The sequence below is a fragment of the Cyanistes caeruleus genome, chromosome 15, assembly GCF_971803275.1.
Source record: "Cyanistes caeruleus chromosome 15, bCyaCae1.hap1.1, whole genome shotgun sequence".
Classification (NCBI taxonomy): Eukaryota; Metazoa; Chordata; class Aves; order Passeriformes; family Paridae; genus Cyanistes; species Cyanistes caeruleus.
The window spans coordinates 10,264,159-10,287,747 of record NC_141715.1 but is presented as its reverse complement, the minus strand read 5'-3'; the positions used below and the strand labels follow the sequence as shown (position 1 = coordinate 10,287,747).

General features: G+C 39.7%; 1 protein-coding gene across 8 annotated transcripts in view; it reads right to left on the bottom strand.

Annotated features, from left to right (window-relative positions):
- Nucleotides 1-23,589, bottom strand: part of FSTL4 (follistatin like 4) — a 205,823-nt gene that overhangs the window by 26,185 nt on the left and 156,049 nt on the right. For all 8 annotated transcript variants that reach the window (XM_086851541.1, XM_086851545.1, XM_086851540.1 and 5 more), the window contains 2 exons: nucleotides 11,392-11,558; nucleotides 730-850 (listed from right to left, as the gene is read on the bottom strand). In XM_086851541.1, the coding sequence (XP_086707667.1) occupies nucleotides 730-850; nucleotides 11,392-11,558 (288 nt within the window). The remainder of the gene's footprint in view (nucleotides 1-729; nucleotides 851-11,391; nucleotides 11,559-23,589) is intronic.

The window sequence follows — 23,589 nt, the reverse complement described above, 5'->3', positions numbered from 1 at the left end:
GGTTGCTGCTGTGGAGGTGGATACTCCATGGGTCCCTTGATGAAATGCTGGCTTAATCTAATGTAATTTTAAACTAAATCTGATGGAGTGAGTTTGAGGTCAGGAGATAGATATAAGCACCTGAATATAAGTTCCACCAGGCACAGATGTCATCTAGGGGATGGAGGTGAATGAGAATGCTGGAATACGGACAGTGGGATTCTCTCACCTGTAAAATGGTTTGCCTTCATTTTGCAATCCAGTGAGCCAGGGTAAATAGCCCTCAGCAAACCAAGCTCAGTAGAACCAGGTAATAACCTGGATATAGAGCTGGGAGTTAGCTGGTTTTGGAAACACTGCTGTATTTATTTAAATATCCCCAGCTATTTCATGCAACAGAAATGATTTTCTGGAAGAAGAAATTATTGAGGCAATTCTGTTGACAAAAGTAGTAATTACTTTAAGAGATGCTTCGAAACACTGCTCTTACCTCTATGGAAATGTGACTGACAGAGCTTGTTTTACAGTGAAGATATGTCCTGAAGCCCAGGTAATTATATACATCCCCCCTTGATACTTTTATTGTTGACTGCTTGTGTGACAGCACCAGTGAGGGAACCCTAAGCTGTGTTTGCTCTTGTGCACAGACAATTTGGGCTGTGGCTTTACACATCTCTGTGTGAATGAGGTTAACACACAACTTTTCTTAGAGAACATTTTCATGGAATGTCATATATGCTATTTACTAACCATTCACCTGAAGGATATGGGTCTGATAGAGCTCTTCATAGCCGTAGGCATGACAGGTGTAATTGCCCATGTGAATAGTTGTTACCTTGGTGATGTAGAGGGAATCATCTTCTCCAAAATCCTGAATGGAACAAAAGACAGGAAAGGTGCCTTATTATTTAGTAACAATATTTTAAACACTGTATGAATGGAGACTACCTGTTCAGAGGTTTTGACAGCAATGCAGCCTGGGGACACAGCTTGAATTTTGAACAGTAGGCTATAAAGTTCATAAATCAACATGCAGGGAGAAAATGAGCAGTGATTTAAGAGTAATGTAAAGTGACCCATCTGAGAATATGAACTTTGGTGCTTGTTGCTAACAAGGTGCTCTTTGCACATAAAAAAGATGGCCATTTCCAGCTGTTTAATTTATAAGGGAATTTAATATCTACCTGTAAACCTCAGATGCATGAAATGCTAATATTTGGGTGGGTTAAGGTTTCCTTTATCTGTGCTGGCTCCTAGAAAATGCCCTGCAGCCTTGAGACTTGATGAAAAAGAACTGAAGGTCTTTGTCACTTATCTCACACAATATCCTAGTAAGGAAGAAGACAAAAAGCCTTTTCTCAAATATACCTGCTTAGATCTGTAACTGCTTAACAAGTATCTTTCTTCATCCCCTTCATCTTCCTAGCTCTGCTCTTGCATTGTTTCAATTTTTGATTACAGATGGGAAGGATTGACTTAGTAGACATATTTTTGGCACTTGAATATGTTGTACAAACACCCTGCTTAGGAATTAATTTAAATTCATTATTTATTTACCAAATTATAGCTAAGACAACCACACCACTGATGGCTACATGAAGCAGCTTCTCTTGTTCCTCCACTAACCTTCAGACTTTCTGCAGCTTCAGAGTGTGTTTCTATGCAAACTGAGGTGAATACATTTAAAACCAGTTCATGAGCTGAAAGTGATTTTACTGTGATCATCACCATGTATGAAGTATGCTAAATTTAACTCTTGGAGTAATTTCACTGCAATATTATGGGAAAATTCAACTTTGAGGCAGGGTGGCACAAACCCAGTACAGCAAGGTGCATGCTGGAGAGTGGTTCTGCTTATGAAAACAAAAGGACTTGTTTTTAAAGCTCCAATGTGCAGCTGGAAACCAGCCTGCAGCCCAGGGTCCTCCCTTCTGGGAGGTCCTGCCTGCTGCCACCCTGGCATCTGAGACACGCAGCAGCGTGTGTGGTGAGGAGATGGCAGCTCATTGCCTCCTCTGCCAAGACAGAACCCACCAGGGGGGTCAGATTAAACAGGAACATCACTTTGATCTTCTGGCTTGGAGTCAAGAACTTTGGTCCTGATTTCTTTGTGCTGGAGGAAGATGGGAATCCACACACAGAAGTTCTGATGCTGCTCCTTCCCTGCTGCATCCATGGCAGCTCCAGTGCTACAAGGAACCATCCACATCCACCTGCTGCTGCCAGCCCCTGCCCAGCACTCAGAGATTACAAGCAGGAGTTGTTTGATCAGTGGATGGACTGATGTCTAAACCCAAACCTTTTGGGGCTCTTTATATCTCACATTTCCTGCCTCTTCAGGGTGCATGTGCTTTTCAGTTGGAATCTTCCTTTCCAGACACCACACTTTGAACATTTTTTGAAGGAAGCTGTGATTCTGCAGCAGACATGCAATGCCAGCTGGCACCCTTCAAGAGAAGTACAAAGCAGCCTCTGTCTCTTGCAGTATGGATTGATCTGGCACTACTTCTGTCAGCTCGTGAATATTTTCCAAAATCTTTGTTCTGGCACTAAGAAGCATCTTCATGCCTCACCTCTCAGTGGCAGGTCAGTTCTTGCAGAAGGGAGAGAATTTTGATAGCTTGACTTGTTTTTAGACATGTTTTAAGGCAGATTGAAAGGAAGCACTGAGAAATAAGGAGTTTACTGGCAAGATGCAACCCTTCCCAAAGCATGGACCTTCCACTGAGAGCATGCAGACATATCCACCATCATAACCTGGCTCCACTGGCTGTGCTGCTCCAATGGGCAAATGTATGAACAATTATAAAGAATCAATCCACAGATGATGTGAAATCCATTATCTATAATCAAAAGCATCTCAGATATTATTGTCATCTTGGTGTCAGGCATCTAAACTATGTGAAAAGCTGGTTAAGTTATCCAATACATTATTACAAATATCTTTTCAAAAATCCCCATTCCAAGTATTTGCCTGGAAACTTCCTTTCCAAATCTGTTTTTTATTGAAAAGAGGGGCTTATATTGGTAAAAGCACAGACTTTTAAAATCTATTTTCTGACTTCTAGTGCTTAAAGAAAGTTATCAGAGATAATTCAGGTTACCACCATATCACCATGTCAGGCACAGAAGGGAATTATCAACCCTGTATTAGAACCTGCACACACAGTAAGTTCATATATAACTACAACATTATTAAGAAATAAAAGTGTTTAGGTGTGGGAAGGAAAAAGTGATTGTGGCATTAAATGTTTAATACTGAACCTTTTGGTGCTACAAAAAGTAGACTGAATTCTCCAACAAATTAATGACTTTCTGTGTGTTTATTGCAGCTCATGGTTTCTCCTAGTGTTTCCCTGCAGATATAGTTAGTACATTAGGATTTCACTGTTACATTTTATATCTATGGATGCATTCTTATGCACTAGCACTTTCTTTGTGTATTTCATAAGGGTGTATTTAGAAGTGCTGCAAAAACCCAAGCCTTGGAGCATTAAGAAATGATGAGTCTTTGATTCCTTAATAGCCTCTAACTTCACATCTTGCAGTCAGGAGTGCTGTGCTGCAGTTGGAAGCTGTGAGATGTATTTGGGATGTGTCCCTACGCCCTCCATACTGCACTGCCTGGGAGCATGAGGAGCTGCTCTGCTGCTCACAGGCCACTGTCCTGTGCTAACAGGGTGTGAGAGAGCATTGACAGCTGCTGAGCTCCTGCTCAGGTTTGCTGGGATGTGGATGGGGTGGGCAGAGGGAATGGGAATAATTTACAATGGAAAAAGCAGACAAAATATTTTCAAATATTTTGACTTAGTTCAGATGGCTTTTGCTTGTTAAGCCAGTTCTCCAAGTCACCACAAGCCTGAAAGCATTCAGAGCAGAACAAAAACATCTATAAAACTGATGCAATCCAATTCTTCCCTCCCCAAATCTATCCCAGCTTTAAAACTGAGTATTTCAGGGCGGTGTGGGAGGCTCAGCAAGTGCTGCACACCCCAAGGAGCTGTTATTGCCCTGCTTGACCCCAGTAATGTCCCACAGTGAATTGAAAAGACATTTAAATGTATCATCCCATGAACAGGCAGTCAGTAGAACGACAAAAAAAAAAGTAAGTTCTGAGACACTGTTTTCTTCATTTACCATGGAAGGTGAATTATGGAATTGTGGAAAGGTTTTGGTTGGAAAGGACCCGTAAGCTGACATGGTCCCCTGCCACAGGTAAGGCCACCTTTCTCCAGACCTGGCTGCTCCAAGCCCCATCCAACCCAGCCTTGAACACTTCCTAGGATGGGGTGTCTCTGGAATGGATGTGGGTGCTCAGGGATGGGGTATCTCACCATTCTCTTGTGAAGAGGAAGAAAGAGAAGTGATGAAAGCAGAGGGAGTGCCCATCTAACCCCACAGAATAATAAGCCCCGCTTCAAAGCAGCCAGGTAAGGGCAGGGCGTTCATCACCTCTACATTATAAATTTCATTATAAAGCAATTCTTAAAAAAAAAAAAATTAGAAAGCTATACTTATAATTTCTCATAATTGATAAGGTCAACTAGTGGCAGCTGATAAATTGACTTCTCTAGCAGTATCACCTCTGTAGCACCACCTTTTTTCTCCCTTTTTCAAATAAAAAGTTCTCTGTCCTTCATGAGCTTCTTTCATGACTTGCATTTACCCTTCAACCAAAGAATTGATTAAATGACCTTAGAATATGTTTTAACTTTTCAAGATTAAAAAAATGTGCTATCCTGCATTTTACATTGATAACAGCTTGGTAATGTATAAAATATTAAAAAAAAAAAAAGTTGCTTTAAAAAAATAACAAAGCAGATCCTAGAAAATGGATATATATATATATTTTTGGTATAGTATTTCCTTTCCTTTCCATCACTACTGATTACCCAAGGCATTGGTCTCTCCAAACACAAGATTTTTCATATTTATTTATCCCATTCCCATTCTAATACATTCCCTGGTCATGCACTCTGCTGCCATTCAGAGACACTGCACTCAGAGATGTGTAAAACATTGCATATTACTTGTAAATCTTGTTCACATTCTGCCTCAAGTGAATTCCAACCTGTGATTGTAACACCACAGATCTCCTGCTCTGACACCCAGGAAGGAGCTGGCAAAGAGGAGCCACGTTAACCCTGGATGCTGAGCTGGCTCTGATGCCACAGGGTGCAGGGCACTGCCACCCACCCTTTGCCTGTTTCAGATGCATTTTCATAAAGCTTTCTAACCTGTCTTGGGATTGTTCCAACATATAAAATATTTTAATTTTTTGTCTGAGATTCTTGGTTTTCAGGAAGTTTGAAAAGACTTCTAAAAGTCTTCTAAAAGATTGAAAACTAATCCCGAGTGACTATGTCAGAGCATAGACACTCGTTATTTTTTAGGTTAACTTCCAGTTGCTTGAGAAAAAACCTCAAACTTGACTTTGAACCATAAACAGGAAGAAGAAACAGAAAAGTCAATCCCAGTGACATGAAGCCAGAGGTGCCCCACATCCCCAGCTCTCAGGGAGGGCACACTGGCAGTCACCCCACAGTATGGCAGGATGGGTTACACACTCCCTTGCTCATGCCATTTAAACCCACACAGTGATTTGAAACCATCCAAGTTAGATATTGAATGTTCCTAATAAATACTAGGCAGGGGAGAGCCCTAAAGACAGTTGATACCCTCTCACCATGATAGTTTGAAAGTGTTCAGAGCAGAAATAATGGCAGAGGGAATGAAGATCCCTGGTGGTTCTTCTCTTAGGAGATTTGCTTTCCAAATACTGTTATTAGTCCTACCACTAATAATAATTCACTTCATTTTTAACCCCTTCAATTTCAGCCCTTTCCCAAGCCCAAGGAGGCTGGAGACCTTCTCCATGTGGTTTCAGTCCCTACTGACAAAATCAGTCCTGGCAAAGGGGCTTGCTGATGTCACCAGTTTTCCACTAAAACCCCAGAATAGTTTGGGTTGGAAAGCACCTTAAGTCTCATCTTGCCCCAACTCCCTGCCATGGGCAGGGACAATTTCCAATAGATCAGGTTGCTCCAAGCCCCATCCAACTGGCATTAAACACTTCCAGATGAAGAAAAACAACATCCTCATGTCACAGTCACCAGCAAAACAACTAACATTAACTGGTTTACAGTAAAAGAGCTTGCCTGATCCTCAGTGTCCTAGAAATCTCTCTCTGATAATGTTTACAGGATTTTAAAACAACATGTACCCAAGCATTTAATAAATTATTATGCAAAATCTACAACAATAGCTATCACTTTGGAAATGATTTTTCCTCACTAACAAAATGTCTCTGATCTTTTTTTACAATAGATTCATGACTGATTCATATAAAAATAATAAAAACTGAATTAATCATGGGTCCTTAAATCACTTTCTTTGATGCTTTTAATAATTCATTTCTAGAGACAAGCTGAAAACTTACGCTTCATTAATATTATTTGTTCTTGGTTTTACACATCACTTTAGTCATTTACATGGAAAGAAATTCAGCCTTAAGCAAATGCCAGAATACTATTGCAAACACAGCCTGATGGGGCATTAATTTATCTTGTCTTGTTTTTCTGCTCAAAGAAAGTTACACAACATAAGACTGCTGGTGAGTCAAAAATTTTTTTGCCTTGAAAATATGGAAATTAACTTTTTAGATTGTTGTGTAATTATAATACAACTAAAAAATGGCTGAGTTTTACATCCTGAGAAGCTCAGCAATAACATGACAAAGAAATGAATAGTAGGCACATTCCTCTAAAAATTCAAGTGGATACAATTTCTGTAATCTTCATTATGACAAAATGTGAGACTATATATTCAGAATATACTGTCAGTAGTAATTTTGCACTTAATCTCTATTTTAAAGCCTGCAAATTCCTTAAGAAACTATAAGGAATTTTGTAAACTTTGAATTGAGAGAGAAAAAATTTGGTTCTAAATATGCAACCTTTTGTAAATTGCTCCCATCACTGCAGTATCTAGGATGGGCCAGGGTTTGATAATTTTAATGGCCCAAATTCTATTAGCAGGGAACGAATGGGGTTATTCACACATGACCTTTTTATTATTCAACAGTGAATCTACATTTAAAACATCAACATAAATACATTGTCTTCATACAGACTATTTTAATGAGAAAACTAATCCCAGTGACTTGCACTTTAAAGGTTGGCTGTTTGCTTTGGGTTTCAAATATTATACATGGAAAATATTATACATTTTCATGAATATACATGAAATATGTATCAAGACTGGTAGGCACAGCTCTTGTAAGGGCCATGAGATGTACATGGAGGTGATTTCTCAGGTGGATGGAGAATATGAGTAATCAAAGCTGTGGTCTGGAACTCCTTGCTTGTCTCTGGATGGGATGTTTTGAGAGAGCAAGGTGCCACCCTACCTGACATTAGCAGAAATGAAGAACTCTGTATTTACACAAATGGTTATATAATGTCTATTTTTGAACCAATGATCCAACGCCAGTATGAGTTAAAGTGTACAGATTAAAACAAAATGACTAATGGAAGACACTAACGAGCTTAGGCTATAGCTACCTGCATTACACTTGGTAACTCAACAAATTCTTATCTATCTCTACACCTTATTTTTTTTCTTATGGTAATCTTCTCTTTCACCATGCTTCTGAAGGAGCACCTTATATTTATAAATTTTATCAATTTTCACATATTTCTCTGGAGATAATGTCAAGTCATGTGAAACAATACCCTATAAATATTATATGCATTTGACTCCATGAGGAGTTTATTTTATTTTCAAATTGAGGAATGCTTTCGTAATCACATACTTGAGAAAACATATCACTTGTTCCTAGGAGGTAGAAGTATATTATTTTGAATCATGACACATTTTAACCACTTCACTTTTGTAGTCAGGAATCAATTTATAGCTATAACAATTTCATCAGTTTCAGCTACATTACAGTTATTTTCTGGATGAGAAAAGTTTATATGACTTTATTAAAGCAGAACTGCAAAGGGACTTCTAATGGATAAATAATATGGATGGGTAATTTATGGAGAAATAATATTTTTATGCTAAAAGCAATCTCAAATGTTTGCTGTTTAATTACATGTACCATTAGGATGGCTCTTTTGCAATAGCTATGTGACAACTCATTAACAGAGCTCCCACAGACAGCACATGACAAATTAGTACTAGTTGCTTATGAAAGCTTCTGATTAAGAGAGCAATGAAAAATTATAAATATTTTGTTGCCAATCAAGACATCACATAAAAGTGATTTAACTAATGCAGTTAAACAGCTAGGCTTTACAGTAATCTTCAATCTTTCAGTTCTGTGCAAATTTAGGATTATCTAGGTTTTTGTTGCCTGTCTTTTTCCCTCCCAGTATTACCCAGGAACACTGGTCACCTTCTGAGATCACATTTGTCATGAATCTGAAGGAAGTAACAAAAGACATTTCAATAGTGCCTTTCCTCTGCTGCTCTCACACCTAGCTGGCAGGATCCTGTTTTTTCAGACTATTCTAATTTCATTTGATTTCTCGAATTAGCATTTAGAAGAGAAGGAGTTTAATTGGAATATAATACCAGGATTTTTCCAAGTGTGTGACTATCCTGTAGGTCTGTATGTGATTAGAAATGTGCCAAGAGCAGGGAGAATTTTCTTGAAGTTAAAAAGGTACAATTAATCTCCTGTTGCACTTCCAATTAGCCAAATTGCCAACCTTATTGTGAAAAGCAGAAATGCAATCGAGTTTCTGCTTGAGGCGTACTAAAGGAAAACTGGAGTAATTTAATTAACTGGCTTCAAGTACATTAAGAAGCACACTGCCTTTACTTTCTGCTGTCAATACCTTTAAATAGATTATTGTTTAATGTGAGTCTCTGTACCCACGTAAAGCTGAAGCTTTGAACTGTCTGCTGTCATCCCCTGACCTGAGCTATTAGAAAGAAAAGACCATGATGATCAGAGGGATGGAGCACTTCTGCTATAAGGAAAGGCTGAGAGAATTGGGATTCTTCTGCCTGGAAAACAAAAGGATTAAGGGTGACCTAATTGTGTACTTCCAGTACCTGAAGGGAACCTACAAGAAAGCTGGAAAGGGACTTTTAAACAAGGGCATGTAGTGACAGGACAATGGAGAATGGATGAAAAGATTAGATATTGGGAAAAATATCCTCCCTGTGAGGGTGGTGAGGCACTGACACATGTCTCCCATAAAAGCTGTAGATGCCCTACTCCTGGAAATGTCCAAGGACAGGCTGGAAGCTTTTTTGCAACCTGGTCTAGAGGAAGGTGTCCCTGGCCATGGCAGGGTCGTTTGAACAAGATGAGCTTTAAAGTCCCTTCCAACCCAAACAGTTCTGTGTTTCTATGATAAATAAAAGGCTGCATTTAGCAGCTGGAGAACTGTTCCTGCTGCCACCATCACACATGCAGGTGCTCATCCTCAGTGGCCAGAGAGTAGACATGTGTGAGCTGAAGCATCCTACGTAACACCCACCATGGAAGAGAGAAAATAAAAAATGGCAATCCCCAAATTGTGTCTCCTCAAACAATCAGACGAGAATACAGACAGCAGTGTATACACAGAACATAAAAAAATAATTAAACAGTGTAATTAAAGATGAAAAAGTTGTGGAGGTGTTCATTAGACTAGAAAAGTTGATGTTCCCTTTTTTTTTCTCAAGAGGTGTTGTATGACAAGGTGATAGGACATCATAAACTGATATGTGACACATTAAAATTGAAGCATAAACTGTTTTTTCTCCTTGTAAGAATATCAGACTGCTCTTTTGATATAGTTTTTCAGTGATGTACTAGTTGAAACAGATCAAAAAGTCATGTTTTCCTGATGTATTACACTCCATGGGAGTGCTGAATCATTCAGGAACCAGTCAGCTCATGTGCAAGGACATAACTCTGCCTCTTAACACAGAATCACCAATGAGAAACAGAATTACTTATAATCAAACCAGAAATCAACTTGGGCCAGTGCTGAATTATGTGAGGAACTGGCATTTCAGTCTGAAAATATATTCAACATTCTGTTTAAAATAGTAGGAGTTGCAAATTAACCCTCAGAGCCAAGTTCCATCAGTGCTTCAATAATGTGTTTTCTACTCAGATTCTTGGACTGTCATTTTGTGTCCAGTTCACGCAGGGACTTTAATTCTTTAAGATTAATGTAGTCATAACCAAAATTTCATAAATGTAAGCTAAATACTGTGAATTCTCATTATTTTTGGCCAAAAATTCCTAAGACTGCTCTTGAACCTTCAGAGGCTCTGCTGCATTTCCATGTCAAGCTTGAAGCGCTGACAAGAAATACAAATGATTTTAAAAGGATAATACTTGCTGAGATGAAAAGGATGCTTAGATGGTTTTAATTACTGAATTTGTGCACACAGTAATTACCTATACATGGTGTACATGATTTTCCTGCTAAGAAAGAGTCAACAAATAAAGTACTGAGATGCTGTGTGTATTTCTTCCCATGTGCTGCAATTTTCATATTTTACTGCAGAAGAATAAACCAAAGATGTTTCCCATTTCAGCAATCCTGCATACACAACAATTTAGGGAGCTATAGTATTGACTGTAAGAACTCTGCACTGAGTGGCTATCAAATTAACAAAAACTGAACAAAAATATAAATCAACTCTTGCTGTAGTGTAATTAAAATAAAATCTGATTTACCATGTACTTTAATGCAAAGAGAAATAAAATACAGACCATGTTTTTTGTATACTACTTTCCACTCTCTCCATAATTAAATATTATTAAATAAATGAGTACATTTCTACCATCATTCAGGTATTGTCTTTACTACCAACTATGACTCACAGATCAGACCAGCACTGTGAATTAAAAGAGATTCATCTTCCTTCCTGCGAGGGCATTGCCACACCCTGCTGAATAATCCCATTTTTAAACTGCTCGTCAGTAATAACAGCCAAGGAATGAGAGGAGAATTGATTCAAAGGCAAGTGAAACAGGAAGATCAGGGATAAAAATGGATTATTTGGTTTAAAGAGGGTAGAGATTCATAGCCAACCATAAATGCTTTGTTTCATGCTCTTGATGAACTAGTTTCATTGTACTGGGAAGGACAGCCCTGAGGAGGGAATGGTCTGTAGAGCTGATTTCTCCTGAGTTTTGAGGTCTCTGGACCACAGGTTGCACCAATGAAAGAAGCATCATTTCATATAATATATTCCAGGTACTCCTGCTCCCCCCTGCATATATGCTGCTTTGCTTTTATTCCTGAGACATATTCACATACACTCTAAATATCACACCCGCTTCCACTTCCCATAATAATGAGATAAAAGTTGCACCCTTATAACTAGCATATGTTAAATGAGGTCATACTCAACGTCCTCATCAGACAATGACAGGAGTGGCTCAGGACGTACGTTGATGTCCTCGAGGTCGAGGAAGTTGAGGACGACACCATTGCGTTTCCAAATGATGGGAGGTCGCAGCGCCCCACGGATGCTGCAGGTCAGGACGGTGCTGAGGCCAACCGTGATGGTGGTCACAGTGACCCTCTGGTCCTCTGGCAGGCTCAGCTGAACCACCTCTGCAGGGGCAAAACAACAGGGATAACATCAAATACCACACAGGGGAGCTGCTCCTCTTCTCTCTGACTTCCTTTCTCATTCTGGGAATAACTTTGGAGGATTTTGCAAGGAGATGGGTTACCTACACTGTACAAAAAACCAAAACAATAAAGCCAAGTAAAAGACAAATTGAATCTGTCTCAATCAAACTCTCTGTATCCCTTTCCTGACACAGCTGTGGCATGAGGGCACTAAGATGGTCAGCTGGCCAGCCTGGCTGCAGTAGTTTATACAAAGCAGTCAACAACAGGAGGATAAACAAAGGCTCTCTTGGCTTGAGATGATCTGGGGCTTGTTTCTCTAGAACACTTCTCTCAAAGTCCCTTGAAAAGGCAAAAAAAGGAGCTGTGTTTGTTCCTTGAATAAGAATAATTAGGATCAGACTGCTGCCACTGACATATAGATAAACCTAGTTTCAAATTGCCCAAACACTGGAAGTAACCAAGCATGAAAACTTGTTTTACCAATCACAGCCACATATGGCATCTGAGATACAGATGTCCTAAAAAATAAAAGCTTTCTAATATTTTATTTAAATAAAAACCCCAGTTATTTTGACTTAGGTGTGCCACACAAAAGAAACTCCTGAGGCAGCAGACCTTACGTACACCCTCACCACCAGCTCTCTGAAACCACACTATGGCACGTCGTTTCCTTCTGGCCAATGCCATGAGATATGGCTGCATCTTTGGCATGTGTGGTCACACAGAAAGGTCAGACCTGATACCAGAACCACCCTGGGTGCAGGCTACCATTATTGAGCATTTTGGCAGCATTTGACAGTGACTGGGCAGTCAGGCCACATTGTCCAAGCTCCTGTAGCCACAGCTTTGTAATTCACATGATGGCTTTTGCTTTCCCTCATTTCCAAGCTCTGCAATAAGAAAACTATATTGCATGTAAATGATGAGAATTGGTCTTTCAAGGTAATGGTCCATTGAGAGGAACAGGGAATGTTCACAGCTGGTGTTACTTTGCTTCAGCCAACTTCAAAACCTAGGCTGGGGAATGAAACAGCCTCTCCCAGCACCAAGTCTCCTCCTTTCTCATGTCCACTGGCAACAACAGCAATAAAACACAGATGAAAGAGACTGATTCTACCTCACCCAAGGTGCTCCTCATGTGCTTTGGGAAAAACTACTGCAAGCAGTGCTGACACTGTAAAATGACATACAAGGTTCAGGTTACTTTGTCCCACCAACTGCTGAAGTTACTCTTCATCCTGTCCATCTACCTCACAACTCTGTCATTACATCCCACACAAGATCTGAATGTCACTTGCATGGAATAAAAATGAAAAAAAACCCCAGTATTGACATTTGCAAGCACAATTTTCCCTTTTCACATACTGTCTAATTGAAAAATTGTTTTAACATCTCTTGAGAAGCAAACCTCTTAAATCTGTCACTAAAATAGTCTATTTAAGTAGCCTTGGGCAGCCTGAGCAGACCCAGTGTCCTGGTATAGCAACTGATTGTGAAGAATTAGTGCAAAATCTGCTTGTGAAAACGTGCTCCAACAGCTCGGCACTCCTCTTCTGCTTCTTCCACCTAAGTGAGAAGCTAATGTGTCACAAAGTGTATTCACCCCCGTGGATCTGAGGCTGACTTTGGGCTGCAGGGTCCATACAGGATTGGTATGTCTGCCAGCAGCGAGCATTTCTCCCACTTAAAACTCCCAGTGCTATTTCAGGAAGAGTACAAGCTGTTTTAATATATAGTTTTGATAAATGGTTGATCAAAATTAGGAATGTTTGACCAATGTAGTGCTACTATTTGTGTTGTGGTGGCTCTCAGAGGCATTACATGAGAAGACTGACACAGTCTGACCACCAAACCTTAAAAATCAAAAGGGGAGATGAAGGAATATTGGGAAGGAGAACGTTACCCATTCAAGATCAATGAGGAGTTTAGCAACTAAGCTGGGAAGACCTAACACATGACTCAATCACACTGCCTTCAGGTACCTGCTGGAAGAAATCAGAGATGTGGTGACTCAGGGGCAGTGGGCCAGGCTAGATGGGGAAGAGACGTCCCAGGGAAACACTGAATGGTTTAGGTTGGAATGGACATTAATGACCATCTTTGCAATTCCTGCCATGGGCAGGGACAGGACTTTTCACTAGACCAGGCTGCTCCAGCCTGGCCTTGAACACTTCCAGGGATGGAGAGTCCATCCCACTACCCTCATCCAGCTGTCTGAAGCAGCACATAGTGGCTAATAATGTAGTTATTTTCTACATAATGAAGAGCTTCTTTTAATGAAAAAATATTTGGAGTGCACTCGACAGGATAAAGAACTGATAATTACAGTAATTTGTAGCATGCAGCAGGGCTAATGAGGACATCTCTTCTTGAGGAGAAATGAAATAGAGGGCCATCCATTTACCAGAGAATTGTTTTTTCATCTTACTGCTGTTTTTCTTAATTCCCTCTGCTGTTTTTCATGATGTCTTGAGTTCCCTGGCTCATTCTGGGCTTCCATAAGCTCCTTCTTCAGCAACATTTTTTCAGTGGTCTCTTGCAGTGGAATTTAAGGCTTTCTGCCCATCTTACAAACAGTTTCTAAAGACACTTTGGCTTTTCCTTTTTAGAAGCACAGTATTGAAAAATGCATTAACTTTTAATTAAGAAGACACCTTGCATAGCTGCCACTCTTGGATGAACCATGAAGCCAATATATGAGTTTTTTTATGTTAAAGCATGTAATTAGCACATGCCACTTTTAACAATACAAACACACACCTTTTTAGAGTATTTCTATGGAGTATATTTGACAGCATCTTATTACCAGTACATTTGAGTTACCCTTATTAACATCTAAAATCCTTTCTGCTAATACAGAATTATTTTGTGTGGTTTCAGTTATTGCTTTTTTGTTTTCAACAGAAAAGATAGCAGGTGTATTGGGGATGCCCTAAAATGATGTGAGGGCTGAGCTTTTTAAAACTCTTTTAAAAGACTCAATATTGTATTAAGTTATGGAACTTAGACACTGCTGCTGTTGGTTTCTGTGTAAAAATTATTCAAGTCACCATAATGATTTTGTGTAGAGCTTCTAGATTAAGTATTGAACACTGTTCATTTTATTTTTCAAAACCTTTAGGAGATAAAAGGATTTTTACAATGGGTATAAAACTGAACAGAACAAATAGGCAATATTCAAGGGGTGCTCATCTGCAGAAGAACCCAAGCTGGAATGGAATTTGGTCCTAAAATCAAGCAATGTTATGTTAATTTGGAAATCCTACAGGATGATGCATGCAAACCATTTTTCTACATTCCACAGGTTCAAACAGTTCAATCAATCCTTGCTGACCATAGTTACCAAGTTGTGTCAAATCTGATACTCTCCTATGGGATTTCAGCTGAACTACCTCCTCAGCTTATTCCAGTTGGTAAGAAGTTCCTGCCAACTACTCTGCCATCAGAGAGATATATTATCATCAGAGAATGGGATGCTATCATTCCTCTCTCAGCTTTTAATGGTTCCAGACAGGGTAAAGCCTTTGTAAAAAAATTCTTTAAAAATGATTTGGTGTAAGCATGTGCCTGTGCATCAGAGGACCAGGACTAATCCCTGATCACACAGATGAAAGACACCAAATGAGGAACAAAGTCAAGGTCAGTGAAAGGCAGCCAGGACACCACAAACTCTCCATTGGTGATGGTAGCAGCCTGAATACTGTGTGGTTCAGGAATTAGGGCAGTGACAACTTCAGACCCATCTGCCTTATTCAGGAGGGGATCCCTCCCTGTGTGCCCAGGGTTAGTGCTAAGGGGTTTATTCAGGGAAGGGACCATTCTTGTCCAGTCTCTTCCACCTTTCCTGCCTGGTATGATATTCAACCTGATGCACTGAGCACCTTTAGTGACCCAGCTGTCACCATCTTGATATTCTTATATTAAATTTCTTGCAGTACTAGGTCCCACAGTGACATGCAAGAATGTAAAATCTTAGTAATTCTTTTCCTTGTAAGAAAGTGTCAAGATATTGCTGAACATTTTCCTTTGTCCCTCCTCCTCTCCAGTGTTATTTAAGGTGCTAAGCTGGAGTTACACTGCACCTTCACAAGCTCTGCATACTAATGCAGCAGATATTACCTGTTGTGCTGGTTTATCATGGAGATCTTTTTCTCTGCTGTCATTTTCAGCCCACCAAAAGCAATCATAATCTCACAATGAAGACATGTATAATTGAGGTCAGTACAGGGAGCAACCTGGAACGAACATCTATGGAGAAAACCTCATTGATGTAGCATGGCATGGAGATAATTTACACAGCGATGTTGGGCACCTGCCTCTGCTCATGCTGCAATACCTTCAGAAACAGATTTCACACTTTAAATAATGCTTAATGACATTAATTAGATCTCTTCCCTTAAATCTAAAGAAAATGCACATTTTAATGCATAGTTGCCACCTTTAATCATTGCTGTAGTTGTTCATGGATATCTTGCCTTGCTGAAACAGAGAATAGCAGAATGGTTTGGGCTGGGAGATTGTATCACTCCAGTCCCTTGCTGTGGTCAGGGACACATTCCACTAGACCAGGTTGCTCATTGCCCCATTCAGCCTGGTCTGGAACATTTCCAGGGATGGGACATCCACACCTTCTCTGGGAATCCTGTGCCAGGGCCTAACCACCCTCACAGGGAAGAATTTCTCCATAATATTTAATCTACTCTTGTTCTATTGCTTAGATCCTGCTTATGACACAAGGCAATACTTTTGAAATTATGTAACTCATCCTCAGAAGGGAGACAATGAACCAAAACAGCCTTGTTTGATCTTCACCAGAAGAATGACTTTCAAAGAAAGTCTCCAGCACTGATTCTTGCCCCCAAATTAACGCAGAGAGACCTATTGTTTGTGAAGCATGGGTAACACAGCCCTAAATACATTGTGTTTCTCCAGCAATGGTTCAAATCAGGGATGATTTAATGGGATGGAAACTTTAGTGTCTACTTAATTCCCCAAGTTTTGCAGCTGTGTTTATGCACTGTGTTAGTAAAATCTGTTTATTGCCTGGTGGCCATGAAGGTCAGTGGTGATTCTAGCATTTGTTTCAACAGATAAGAATTCTCTAGCTGAACACAATCTCAGGAGAGGAGCTAACTGAATCAAGAAAATAAAAACAATTAATAGAACACAGTTAAAAACAGGATATACCTTTTATAATTACTCTTCAATAATTTCGATGAGATGTATTTGCATGGAGTTTGGAGAAATTTTAGACCCTCTGAAAGCTGAGCCAACTGCAGCTAATTGATTTTAAAATAACTTTTATATGTGAGATACAATTCTACGCGTGCAACTGCAGGTGTAGTTTGGTCAGCCAAGGAGAGACTTTGGTGATACTGTTGGGGACACACTGGGATGGGATGTCACCTGGTTAGTCACAGGAAGGAGAGGCTAAAATCAATGAAGGGTGATTCACACTGGGTCTGAATCTGTAAAACATTGTATTTATGCTTATGAATTACTCATATTAGGATTTGATTTCATTTCTACCCTACTCTGTAGAGCAAATAAATGAAATAATAACAACCTCAGTACACAAAATGCCCTGGGTTTGCATGCCTTTGCATGCAGCCTCTCCCAGTGGCTGTTTTTAGGACTATCCCATGGAGAAGCATTGCCATGCCATCACATTTTGCTGGTTACTAAGGTTCAACAAGCTGATCTTACCTAGATACATTTGACATCTTCTCACCTGCCCAGAGTCAGGTGAAAGGATTACTTATCACCCAGTGAAAAAACCTCAATTTTCTGAAAGCCAATTAGAGGAAAGCCAGTCATGCTACTAGAATAGTTTATATTATTAATTAATGACCTGCATGTTCCCCTCTGGAAGAGTGAAAAAAGGCCTCAGGGGAAGATGAGCATCATTTCCAGCAGTTGGATTTGAGAGCATCTGAGGATCGATTCAGATGTCCTGAACCTCAGATTTGAAGGCTGGTGCCATGTCTGGGAGGGTGCCTCAATCCCCTTCTGAGCCCACCTGGGACTCTGGGTCACCCTACCCGGCTTGGTGATCTGCTCCCAATAACTGACTGAGACAATCCTCAGGTTTTTCATTTCAATTTTGAGCTACTTGCACTGGAAACGTCACATCTGGAGAGCCAAACTCTGTTCAAACAGCTGCTTAAATTTTAAATTATACACAAAGTCCTCACAAAAATCATACATATTTAAGAAAATAAGTCTTGCTCTCTCATACAAATTTGTATCAAGCATATTCACGTAGCTAATAAATTTGCTAAAAACTGTTTATATTGACTTTTAACCAAACACAGCTTTTTTGTGTACTTTATCCTAATGATCAATTTGTTTTCCTTTTTTTTTTAAAAGAAAACAAGCAACACCCTCCATCACAAAATCCCATCACTGTCCTCCTGCTACTAATCAGAGGGAGAACATTGAGTTTGTGCAGGAAAGGATAATTAATTCATTCTTGAAAGTACATGAATATATGTAAGTTGTTCAGTGCTTAATTATCTAATCTCCTGAGGGTAGTGATGGATTCATTATGTAAATAGGCATAAGTAGTCTATTTTAGAGAAAAGTTTACATAAAAGCATTTAAAAAAAAATTGAATTCCTATTTCCCACAGATTGAGAGCAATGTTGATATGATTAATTTCTGATAAAATATTCCCATGTTGTACCAAGAATGTCCTGCTGAGGTTGTAGCAGCCATGCATTTCCCCAGCCAATTTATTAATCTGAAAAGTAAAATTGCTACTGGTCTAAGAGGCTCTCAGAATTCCTTCAGGGAGTCATAGAATCACAGAATGGTTTTGGTTGGAAGGGACTTTAAAGTTCATCTCATTCTACCCTGCTTGCCCTGGGCTGGGACACCTTCCAACCCTGGGGTTGTTTCAAGCCCCATCCATCCTGGCCTTGAACACTTCCAGGGATGAGGCAGCCACAGCTACTCTGGGCAACCTGTTCACACGAGTTTAAATGAGACTCAAAAGACTTGCCTCTTTTTCTTAAAAACAGTCATATTCACATTACAAGGTCCTCCTCTGCCTCTTTCCAAATAACTGTGGGAGAGCAGAATTAAAAATCTTTCACTGACACCACCAAAAAATAAAGAACATTTTGGGGACAGATGTGAAGTGTTGCAGCTGCTGAGTTTCACATTTTCTATCCTACTGGAACTGTAAGACACAACCAGCATCAGTTGTTTCATTGCTACAAAAGCAACAGTTGTCTCATTCAAAAGGTTTATCTCAGCATATTTAGGAGTTAAAAAGTTTCTCTAAATCCAGAAATTCCTTAGCATTGAGACTGAGAACTCTAGCATAGGCAGATTCTGTCAAAGCAACAAGACTTTGAAAGCCACTGCCTATATTTAAACTATGGTATTTCAGAGTTTCAGAAGCAAAAGAAACATATGAAATCACTAAATTTATTTTTGTAACTTTTCTAAGTTACAACAGCTGTACTGATTTATATCTGCTTTAAGGCAGAAGAAGAAAGCTTCTGGTGGAGGAAGTTTCTCCCTGGAATGAATTTTTATGGATGCTCTATGAAGTCCTAGGGTTTATCATGGAAATACTGTCAGAACATTGAGTTCAACATGACTTGTGGGAACCACTAAGATGTGTACTTAAATTACTTCAAATATATAGACAAGTCAGGTCGTGGGATGTTTGGGTTTAAGAAATATTCACATATTAAAACCCCTGAGTCATCAAAAATAGCCTTATCAAACTGCTCTAATCTTTCACTCTTTGTCCATTTTCCTTTGAGTTCCTGGCCAGCATTATGGAATGAATCTGATATATGGAAAAATGGATGAACCAGGAAACAAGGACTCTAGAAACTAACCTCACACTTCTTCTAAACCTCAGATTAAGGGTTTGTAAAAAAAATCCCAAGCATTTTAAATTAGGTATGCATATTTCTTTCATATTCCCACATTTTTTGTGTCCAAAACCAACCAAATCAGGGAGAGAACACCTTCAGAGTTGTAAATAAGCATTAGTAATGTTTTTAATGGAGCTTTCATTGCTTTCTATGGATGACAGCTGTGGTGATTATCTGGATTTTGCATCTTTCCTGACTATAGCTATGTTCAAGGTGCTTAATAAATTCATGGACTCTGCTCTCCTGTGCTCATAGCAATTTCAGGACAGCACCTGACATACTTGAGGTTGGATGGGGCTTGGAGTAACCTGGTCTAGTGGAAGGTGTCCCTGGCCATGGCAGAGGGGTTGGAGCTGGATGATCTTTGAGGACCCTTCCCACCCAAACCATCTGTGATGCATTTCTTCTCATCCTGAGGTGCTGCTGGTCCTGCCCTGGAAGGTGTCCAGTTTAATGTGTGCTGCAATGATGTACCCATCTAGAGATGGCACAAACAGTACAAATTTGGCTAGTGGGGATCCTGCAAGGTTACAGCAAGGTTGCTCTGCAGCAACATTTATCCAGCTACATCTAGCATTTTTGAAATACATTAGTCAGAAAAAACTTCGGCATCAGCGCTCTCACCATGTCCCTCCCTTATTCAGGAGCACCTGCCTGAAGTTTAGGAGAAAGTCAGGAATGTGCAGAGGAACAGCAAAGAACAATGTAATTCAATAACCTTTCTGGAGAGGACTGTACAGGGAAAGCAGAAAACAAAGTACAGTTCCTAAAGAAAATCTCTATTTTCCTGCTATCAACAGGAAACACAGCATTGTTTGTTGTGGGCAGGTTTTGTCCTGCTTAAATATTTATCTGCAGAAATCCCTGCAGAGAAGACCCTTTAACTGGGTAATTAATCAGAGCTCCAGGGCAGTGCTGGGCAGTCAACTGGGACCTTGGGAAAAGATTTGGAATCAAGGTGGACAACAGAAAGTTTGGAAGGGATCAAAAAGAAAGTAAGAAACGTCAAATACAGCCACTAAAGTGGCTTCTTCAGTGTGGTGGAAATCTCTGCAGAGAGCTCCAGAGAGAGTGTCAAGCTTTAGTCACAGCAGGAGAAGCAGATTTGATCTTTGTCTAGACAGTTAAACCCTACTCTGCCTCAGTTTCCCCCATATGAAACCTCTCCAGGACATTCTAGGAATAAGGTGTCTGAAAAGAATTCTTGGAACCATGATAATAGGGGTCACAAAAATACCCACAAGCATGTTGGATTTCTCCTTAAAGCCCCTCTGAGGTTCAGAGATAAAATCCACATATAAAACTGAAATTCAATTAAACAAAAATACTTTGAAGCCGAGATTTGATGCCTCTGCTGCAAAAAACTTGAATTCCAGTAAAAAATTACTAATGCTGTATTCTTGAAAGTAATGGGAAAAACAAATCACCCAGACTACCATATTAAAAAGCATATTGAAAAGCAAGAAATGCTGACAAAATGTGGCCAGTTGTACTTTGTGCACCAACCCAACACTAGCATCTTGAAACTTTTACATCTGCAGAGAAAGATGATTTATGGAAGCTGTTTTTTATCATTCAGGCTTGTAAATCTTATGTCACATAAACCCCCCTGGCACTAGAACATTCTGATTGTGATGGGAAGTGGCTGCAGCAGCGGGTAGCCGTGACAGCCTCCATCACCTGCCCAGCACCCTCCTCATTCTGTTGGGGTACACCAGGTTTGCACAGAACAGACAGGATTTAGTTAGTAACTATTCAGCAATTTTATTTTTCTTATCTTATATCCTCAACCTTATTTCCAACTATTCAAATGCAGCTCTGAAGGCAGGAATGATTCATTGCTCCTTGAATTTTTCTGTAACACCGTTCACCATTAAATTGTCTTCAGAATTGCTCGTGAGCACCTTTGACATGTTTGCTTTAGCTGAGTTATGTGGCCTCAGAAAGGAATTATTTGCCATAAAGAACTTTTTAGCTCTTCTGCCTCCTTTTTGCTTAGCCTGCTCCCAGCTCTGACCTGTCCAAAATCTCCCATTCCTGCTGAGCTTCATTCAGTCATCCCATGGACAGCTGGTAGCCATCTCCCTTCCCCACAGCCACAGCAGAGCTCTTGCATCACCTCTGGATTTGATGTCTCCCAGGTCCAGCAGAGGCTGATGGAATAGGCATGGCTTGGTCCTGCTCCTGCCTCTGCAGGGACAGCCTCCACCACTTCTCACCAAAGGAAATTCTCTGCCAAAACCTGAGAAGCTTTTCCTCGAGTCTGTGCAATCTGCACCTGAGGTTGCATCTCAGAACTTGGCCCTACTTGGGCTGTTCCAACCCCTCCACTGTTCAGCCCACCCCTGCTCTCCAGACCACCAGCCTGCTTCACCATCTGCTTCATCAACTCCTGCAACCAACAGTACTTCAAATCATAGAACCACAGAACCACAGAATGGTTTGGGTTGGAAGGGACTCAAAAAGCACCCAGTTCCACCCTCCTCACCTTAGGCAGGGACACTTTTCACCAGACCAGGTTGCTCCAAGCTCCAGACAACTTAGTCTTGAACATTTCTAATGATTGGGCAGCTACAGCCTCTCTCTAATGGGCACATTTCGATTTTTCCTTCCTATGAAAATGGTCTTTTAATTTTTTCCTACATTTTAATTGTTTCCTTCTCCTTTGCCATCTATTTTATCTCCTTATTTCTTTGTGTGTGACATTAAATGGCTCTGTGCTACCCACCACCTTCTCCCTATACAAGCAATTAAAGACCACAGCACAGAGATTTCTCTTGTAGTAAAAGAATAGGATCCTAGATCTCACCATTTTGGTAAGGGCTGTTAATATTGACTTTTTAGGCTGATTGCAGTAGATACATGCCTTGTTTACATTTAATGATCACAAATTAAAATCAGCTCAATGAAGTGAACATTTGAAGAATGTACATTATTTATAATTTCATTATAAATAATGAATTATTGTTGAGTAGGTCTATAATTTTAATATAAACACAATCTTTAAATATATATTTAATTTAAAACAGACCAGAAACCTAGTGGTCCAAACGAAAGACTGTTTAATGCTAAGTTATTTGCCAGCATAGCCAGCATATGCCAAACACCACAAATAACAGTGTCCATCACATCAATAGTCTGGAGACAGTTTCTTTTTAAGATCTTTGGCACAGAACTCATCACAAATATTGTCAGCCAGATGTTCTGTTTTTCCAAGAAATAATACATGCTTAATGTGAAGAACAGCCCAAAAATTCTTTCAGAATGCATGACCATGTGCACATCACAACAGGTATCACACAAATGGTTAAGTGGTGTCCATCCTCAGAGATGGTTCCTGCCTGAGCATGAGCCTTCCTCACCTGCTCCAAGCAGAGAAACAGAAACAACATCCTGTGTCTCCTTTATGCAGAGACACAGAAACAACATCCACAATATATTTATTTACTCACAAAAGGCTGGATACAAATTAGTACATCATAAAGAGCCAATTTATCAGCCCTGATGACTCATCTGCTTTTGAAATATCTTATTTAAGTTAAGCCTTGGTGACAAGAAAACCACTGAAATCAACATTAAAGTGTAGTTACTGCTCACAAAGTTAAAAATTTCCAATGCAAAACCTTCAGCCAATACAAGTATTAATAAGATCAGTGGTTGGCTTGTAGATGCCAGTATTTATTATCCATTGTATAAATCATGGCTTTGCTAATGAAATGATTTTCACAAACATAACATGACATTCACTCACTAAGATGTAACACATACCTGCAGGGCATGCAGTGAAAAGCCTTCTGCTGTATTTTAATTGATGTGTAGTCCTTTGTTGCTTATACCCCTTCAAAGTAATCCTAAATTCTACATTTTTAATTGGTTCAACTGCGTTATTATTAATTTGGGTAAAAAATAAATGGTAATTTATGGAGGTATTATTTTGTTAGTCCCAATGCTGTTATAGTGCGATGACGCCTGACAAGGTTTGGTTTCAAGTCTACATGTGAGACACAGACATCAAAAGGGCCCAACCACATCCAGGGCTTCACAGGGAAAAGCTGTGTTCAAAAACATATTAAAAATATTTTAGAAATGCAGTTCATGCCCTAGAGAGCTGC